Source organism: Corvus brachyrhynchos, unplaced genomic scaffold, assembly GCF_000691975.1.
Source record: "Corvus brachyrhynchos isolate BGI_N302 unplaced genomic scaffold, ASM69197v1 scaffold65, whole genome shotgun sequence".
NCBI classification, from domain to species: domain Eukaryota; kingdom Metazoa; phylum Chordata; class Aves; order Passeriformes; family Corvidae; genus Corvus; species Corvus brachyrhynchos.
Window position 1 is genome coordinate 505,167 of NW_008238365.1, and position 7,737 is coordinate 512,903.

The following is a 7,737-nucleotide window of genomic DNA, read 5'->3' on the forward strand; positions in this document are numbered from 1 at the left end:
GGGATATCGGGATCGGGGGGTCACCGGGATGGGGGGGATACCGGGACCAGAGAGGGTAACAAGGGATGAAGCGGTCTGGGCAAGGAGGGGAACTGGGAGGGAGGAACGGGGAGTGGGGAAGGAGGGTCAGGAGGGCCGTAGGGAAGAAGAGGGGACGCGAGGGAAAAGGAAACACGGGGAGAAGGGGGAGGTGGGGATGAACGGGGTGTAGGCAGAGGGAGGGATTCGGGGGAAAAGGGGGAGATGGAGAAAAGAAGACGTGGAGAAATGGGAATGTGAAGGGGAAAGGGGGATGTGAGCAGAGTGGGGAATGAGAGACGCGGGGGAAGGGGAGGAGGAATGTGGTCAGAAAGCGGGGTACAGGCACTTTCCTTTCCTCTCCGCCCGCTCCTGGCTGCGAATCCCAGCAGATCCCGTCCCTATAAGCGCAGATCAAACGGTAATTGGGATGTTGTCCCGTCTCAGCCCGTGGCAGGAGGAGGAGATGAGCCACCATGTCTGAGGGCAGCAGGGGCAGCTCGCTGGCCTTTGGCCAGGTGGTCATCGGGCCGCCGGGCTCCGGGAAGACGACCTACTGCCAGGCCATGCGGGAGTTCCTGGGCCGGCTGGGCCGCAGGGTGGCCGTGGTGAACCTGGACCCTGCCAACGAGGCGCTGCCCTGCCCCTGCGCCCTGGACATCGCCGAGCTGGTCACCCTGCCCGACGTCATGGCCAGCCTGGGGCTGGGCCCCAACGGGGGCCTCATCTACTGCATGGAGTACCTGGAGGCCAACGCGGACTGGCTGCGGGACAAGCTGCAGGGGCTCGGGGGACACTACGTCCTCTTCGACTGCCCCGGGCAGGTGGAGCTCTACACCCACCACGAGTCCCTGAAGAACGTCTTTGGCCAGCTGGCCAAGTGGAATTTCAGGGTAGGGATGGGCTGGGTCAGTGCCTGGCACCCCATGAGCTCCAGGGGCCACGCCCCGTGGGCACAGAGTGGCACTGAGGGTACTCGTGGCTGCTGCCTCCAGGAATTGTTTGGCCTTTCATGTGAAGTGGCTTTGTCAGGGAAGGAGAAGAATTTTGCCCTGTTTTATGCTGGGAGGGATTGGCAAAAAATGGCGTGTTAGGGCTTTTAGTGGGATTAGGAGCAGGAACACGGATTCCTTCCTCACGCTTAGCACAAAATCCCAGAATGGTTTGGGTTGGAAGGGACCTCAAAGCTCATCTCATTCCAGTCCATTCCATGGGCAGGGACACCTTCCACGAGCCCAGATAGCTCCAAGCTGGCCTTGAACACTTCCAGGGATGGGACAAGCACTTGCTGTGCTCCAGGATCCTCCCCACAACCCGGGTGTGTTTTACCCAGAGTGGGGTTCTGTGTGTGCCAGGAGCCTTGACACTGCCCTGAGGAATCCAGGGGCCATGCCAGGCCCGTCCTGCAGCCCAGCCAGGTCCCTGTGCACCCCGTGGGACGTGCTCTGGGCTCCCTTGCACAACGGGAGCTGCAGGTGAGAGCAGCCCCAGGAGGTGCTGACGCTGCGCTTGCTCTGCGGCAGGGCCAGACCATGAATGTGCAAACCCCGAGTGCTCTGAGCAAGAAGGGCAACTTCATTTGCTTGAGAATGTCACGGGGAATCTGCACATTAGAGCTTATTTTCATTGGAATAAATGGACATGGGATTGCAGTTGCTAAAATAAGACATTTACAGGGCTGTTTTGTGCTCTCCCAGGTGCTCACGCCTGCCTGGGAGCCCCAGACTGGCTGGGTTCTGCTGCTGTGACTCAGCCTCAGAGCCCTGACTTGGAGTGACTTCCCCAGCTCTGGGACCACATTGTTACAGCCACACAAAACCCAGGGAACCGAACTGCTCGTTAGTGTAATTATTAATTATTAGTGCAAGCCACAATTGACTCTCCCAGCAGAACTTGGTGTGCTGCAGTTACTGCTCCCGAGTGGGCCTGAGCATTCCTGTGGGAGGTGGGAATCCGGAGGCTGTTGTGTTGTTCAGGAGGGGAACTGCCCCAGCTCCCACCCCAAAAACCCTGCAGAGTTCAGACTAGTGTGGAAACTTCAGCTGCAAAGAGAGAAACCCTGAGAAAGGGGGGAGCAGCTGCAGGGTGAAGTTTCTTGTGCTGGTGGTGGAGCTCTAAAAGCCTCCCCACAGCCCCTCCCTGGCTCTGAGCTGTGGTGGTCCAAGGGTGGGAATGTGGCAATAGACACTTTATATACATGGATATGTTTTCAGTCTGAAGAAGAGAAGACTCCAGGGAGAGCTCAGAGGCTTCCAGGGCCTAAAGGGGCTCCAGGAGAGCTGCAGAGGGACTGGGGACAAGGGATGGAGGGACAGAACACAGGGAATGGCTTCCCAGTGCCAGAGGGCAGGGCTGGGTGGGATCTTGGGAAGGAATTGTGGGGGTGGGCAGGCCCTGGCACACGGTGTCCAGAGCAGCTGGGGCTGCCCCTGGATCCCTGGCAGTGTCCAAGGCCAGGCTGGACGGAGTTGGGAGCAGCCTGGGACAGTGGAAGGTGTCCCTGCCCATGGCAGGGGTGGGACCAGGTGAGCTGCAAGGTCCCCTCCAACCCAAACCATTCCAAGGTTCTCTGATCCTGTGTTTTATGTGCATGAGGTGGGAGGGGGGTGGTCCTTTCCCCACACGGCGCAGTCAGGTCTGAGCTGATTGTCCCGTGGCCATTCCAGACTGTCCCACGAGCAGCTGGATGGGCTTGCCACGGCTCTGACCTTGTGTGTCCCTTTGTGCCCTTGCTGCCCAGCTGGCTGCCGTGCACCTGGTGGATTCCCACTACTGCACAGACCCCGGGAAGTTCATCTCCGTGCTCTGCACCTCCCTCTCCACCATGCTGCACGTGGAGCTGCCCCACGTCAACGTCCTCTCCAAGATGGACCTGATCGAGCAGTACGGGAAGCTGGGTAAGGGAATTCCATGGAACCACAGCATGCTTTGGGGGCAGGGGACCTTAAGCCTCATCTCTTCTACCTTCCTGCCGTGGGCTGGGACACCTTCCACTATCCCAGGTTGCTCAGAGCTCCATCCTGGCCTTGGATGCTTGAGGAATTTGAGGGGGAGGGATGTGGAGTTGGGCCGTGTCAGGTGCAAATCAGCTCTTTGGGAATGGGGGTGGCTGGTGAAGCTGCTGTAGATGTCACTGTGCTCTTCAGCTTCCAGCTTGCCTTCAGAGATGCCTGTCTCCCTGCAGCTTTCAACCTGGATTATTACACCGAGGTCCTGGACCTCTCTTACCTCGTTGACCATTTGGCCTCCGACCCCTTCTTCAGGAATTTCCGCCGCCTCAACGAGAAGCTGGTGGAGGTGATCGAGGACTACAGCCTGGTGTCCTTCGTGCCACTCAACGTCCAGGTGACCCAGCAGGAGGGAATTGGGAGCCTTGCATGTGTAGCAGCTCCTTTTTGCCTGCTCAGAGCCACAGGGCTGGAAATCTCCGCTGTGAAGGGACTCAGGGAAACACACCCAGACCTGTAAATGATCTGTGGCAGCCAAAGGAAGGGAAAAGGCTGATGAGCTTGGGGCTACCTGGGCCTCGTGTCCTGAGGTGGGGAATCCAGGCTCCCGCTTCCTTCAGCTCTTCTGGCCTTCATTTCAAGTCTGGGCTGAGGATCACCTAAACCCTTGTTAAATTAGGGAGCAGCAAACAGTGAGAAGATCGGGAGGAATACATTGGGGAGGGGGGGCTGGAAACGTCCTTAATCAGGCAGTTGGCAGAAGTGTCAACAGAGGCCAATGGGCTGGGACAAGGTGGTGAAAGGGAATGAGAGGGTGGAGGGTGTCAGTACCAGTGTCCCTGTTTGTCCCCGTTTGTGTCCCCGGGGCCTCGGGCGCTGTCCGGGTGGCCCAGAGCCCCAGAGAACATCCCCAGTACAGCCCAGCCTGAGCTCCTGCCTGTGGGGAAGGAGCAGGTTCCCAGGGAGCCGTGTCCCTCCTCCCAGGACAAGCAGAGCATGCGGCAGGTGATGCAGGCCGTGGACAAAGCCAACGGATATTCCTTCGGGGACCAGGAGCACCGCAGCCTGGAGGCGCTGATGTCGGCAGCTGTGGGGGCCGACTTCCACTTCTCTTCGTATCCTCTGTGGTGCTGAATTTAATTTCTCTCTCCTTGGGGGACAAAGGCTGGGATTTGCAGGCCCAGGTTGTTCCTGACATCATCTGGTGGGTGATACACGTGTGGGGAGTGGGGTGTGCTCAGCCCAGCCCGGGGCAGATACCGTGAACGTGTCAGGAATCTTTTGACAACTTTCCTCTCTCACTCTCCCTCGGCTGGGTTCTTTCCTTCTCCTTCAAACCATACAACTGATTCTCCTACACTTGTCAGGTCTGGGATCAGGCAGAGCCAGAAATAACTCAAGTGATGCTGCGTCTTCCTGATGGCCTTCGGGCTAATGTGAGGCTGGGCTGGTTCCTCGCTGAGAACGTTCAGAGCTCCTGCAGAAGGGAGTGTTTGAGCCCAGCCCCTCGTTTTCCTTAATTACTGTGTTATCAGCACCCTGGCAGTGCAGGAGAAGTATGTGCAATCTCAGGACAAAGCCGTGGAAGAGGAGGTGATGGATCTGTGACACGCCCTTCCCCCCCCCACTCCTCTGTTTTGACACCTCTCCTTTTCCTCCCCGGAGCTTAAGCTGTGACTCAGAGCAACTGAAAGCCTTTCCAGGCAGGGTCTGGACTCCCTCTCTGGGTGGGTTTGACCTCCCGAGCTTCGGCCCTGCTGCCCAGAGCAGGGATTTGGCAGAAGGGAGGTGGCTGAGGGTCTTCCCTTAGGAACAGAGAGATTGAGCCAGGGAAGGCAGGAATAGCAAGGAAAAGAAGCAAGGTAAAGTCTCCTCCATCATGTCCAGGACAGATCCAGAGACAGAAAAATCAGCTGGAGCTGCCTCATGTGCAGGGAGACTTGAGGCACCAGTCCTGGGCTTGCTGCAGGAGCACCGTGCACGGGCCCCGTGCTCCGAGGAGAATCCAGGCCGAGACGCCTCCACGTCGTCTCAAGGACAGAAAGATGTTTGTTTTTCTTTTTCTTAGAAATAATGATGGACTCTTTCTTAATAAAGCACTCCTCGGTCTCACTTTCATCTTATGAGTTTGCTGAACCTGAATAAATAAACCCAAGAGTGCTGCAGAGCCCGAGGCCAAAGCGCCTCGGGTGGGAGCGGCGGCAGCTCCGCGCCGAGAGCGGCAGCTCCGCGTTGGCCGGGGCCTGGCCCTCTCTGATCTGCCTGAGAACAGGCTCAGCGCTTGCTGGAGGGAGGGAGGGCTGTGGGACGGGAAAGCAGGTCACTCCCGGTGATCCAGGAGCGATCCGGAGGCTGGAGCGGGGCCGCACGGAGCCCAGCGCGCAAAATGCCAGCTCGGCTCTTGGGAGGCTTTTGGTTAAGAAAGCCCCTGTGTGACTCAGCCCATGGTTTGCATGTCGGGCCTTTCCCAGGAGCAGCCTGGTGTGTCCTCATCCACCTTCCTTTTTCTGGGCTTGCTTTCTCCACGTCCCAAATCCTGGGGCTTCCTCTCCTGCCCATGGAATTCCCTCTCTCTGTCCTGCTGCAGCTCCCAGGGGCGGCAGCAGCTCTGAGCCTCGTGTGCCACTTGCTCTGCTCCCTGCTCCAGGCAGCAGCTGGGGCATGGATCGGGAGGGCAGGGGGGTGACAAGTGAGGTGTCCACATCAGGGAGTCTCCGAGTGCCTCCCGGCAGCTCCACACGGGATGGGAGCGGGCACGACTCCCGATCCCAGCTCTCTGCAGACTCAGCATCGCCTCTTGCCCAAGATCTTGCATAAAATACAACAGGATTTTCTCACAGGATGGTTTGGCCCCTGGCAGAGGGATTGGAGACCGGATCCTCGATGGATCTAAATGTGAACAGTCTCGGGCAGCTGGGCAAGGAATTAAAATGAATTTTTCCCACATCTCCCAACTCTGTGGCCAGGATGTGGAGACAAGATGGAGCTCAGGGAGAGGACAAAGACATAAACCAGACCCCTTCCCAATGAAACTCAGATTTTAGATATCAAGGTCAAACCCCTGTGTGCTGCCAGTGCCTCAGCTCTTCCCGTGAGCCCAGGAATTTCCCTGGGTATTCCTGGCTGGAACCCAGCGGCTGCATTTCAGTGCTGAAGCTCTGGAAGCCAATCTAACCATAACTGAGCTGAAATTCCATCCTCACCCTGTGGCTCGTGGCCTTGTCCCCATCACTTTGGAGCTCTGCAGTTGCTGTGAAGGGGTGGGAGATGGGATCATAAAAATATTAATTTTATAGTGGCTTTGTCATGGCTTTGAGAGATTTGGTGGCTTAAAAGGGTATGGTCAGGTCAGGCTGAGTTATGCAAGAACCATCAAAGCTTTTGTGGCTTTCGGGCTTTTTTATTTGAATGCCCTGGATATCTGCAGCCTCAGCCTTGCAAGTGCTGAGGAAAATGGGAATCAAGGGGGATGGAAACCACTCAGCTCAGGCCATGGATCCTCTGCTGTGCTCAAGCCAAGAAATGCTGAGGTCTCAGAGAGCTTCAGCCCCAAAACTGCAGCAGTTTTGCACCAAGGAACTTCCTACAGACGAAGCAGGGGCTGAGCTGGGACCCCCAGCCCAGTGGGGACCATCCTGCTCCTGCTCAGGGTGACCAGAAGGAGGCAAGGCTGGAGCCTGGTGTGAAATCCAGGTGTGAAATCCAGCCTGCTCCTGCATCCTCACATCCCCAGGCTGGGAGGGGATACGGCCAGGCTCCCGGGGCTGAGGGAGGTGACACTTTGGCTCCTATCGCTGCCTTGAGCAATCGGCCGGGGCCAAGGGCCAGGATGAGTCACCCCAACCGAGGCACATCCCTGGGAGGGGGCCCGGCGCTCTGCCGAGCTGGTCCTACCTGCTGAGCCCACCCTGACCGTGGGACTGAACCTGGCAGGGTTTTTGGGAATGGAGGGATTTGAGCATCAATTGCAGCCACGGCGCTGGGCTTTGCTGGGTCCCCTCCTGGGTTCCAGCCCTAATTTGCGGCTCCATCACGGAACTCCTGCTCAAAAGCTGAGTTTCCCCAAGTGGTGCTCTCTAAGGGGGGTAAAAAACCTCTCCAAAAACCCCAAAGGCCCCAGAGCAGACGCTGGTACCAGCCTGGCAGGAGGCTGCCCCGAGGCCAGGGGCGATGGACACCCCGTGTCTGGGTGCCCAGACTGGTGGTGCCTCAGCCAGGACCAGCCAGCCCCAGCCCCAGTCCCGGGCACAAAACCCTGGGAGGAGGCTGGGAGAGCTGGTGACGAGGACAGGCCTGGCTGTGGCTCCCGCAGCTCCCACTCAGGATGGGCAGAGCCTTTTGCAGGCAGCAGAACATCCCTGCTGGCCCTCAGAGACCTGTTCTGGTGGCCTTTTCCCCATGGTTACCAGCCCCTGGGAGAGTGACTGCAGGGTGCGGGACACTCCCTGGCCCTGGGGCATCCAGTCCCTTTGCTCTAATGGTGTTTAGGACACTAAAACTCATACATTTGAGAGTTTTTTCTGGATGCCCCTTCCGGGGTGCTGAGACCATTCCACAGCCACTGGGCAAGGACCAGGATGGGGATCAAGGTCCTGGTGTCTCCCTGGTCTTTCCAGCTGGGTCCCAGCATCCTGTGTAAAGCAGGGGGACAGAAGGACCCCAGAGAACTCCCCAGCAGCACAACCCTCTCACAGGAGGATCCAGGGCCTCCTTCCCAGGCTGGGAATGCTGCCGGACCGGCTGGGAGCCGGGGAGCACCATCCTCCTACAC

At 58.3% G+C, this 7,737-nt stretch overlaps 1 protein-coding gene across 1 annotated transcript; it reads left to right on the forward strand.

The window, feature by feature from the left end:
- The first annotated feature begins 309 nt into the window (after nucleotides 1-309).
- Nucleotides 310-5,084, forward strand: GPN2 (GPN-loop GTPase 2). Its single transcript, XM_008635034.2, has 5 exons — nucleotides 310-911; nucleotides 2,759-2,915; nucleotides 3,203-3,363; nucleotides 3,951-4,081; nucleotides 4,502-5,084. The coding sequence occupies exons 1-5, from the start codon at nucleotides 495-497 to the stop codon at nucleotides 4,572-4,574; spliced, it is 939 nt and encodes a 312-aa protein (XP_008633256.1). The 5' UTR covers nucleotides 310-494; the 3' UTR covers nucleotides 4,575-5,084.
- The last annotated feature ends 2,653 nt before the right edge of the window (nucleotides 5,085-7,737 follow it).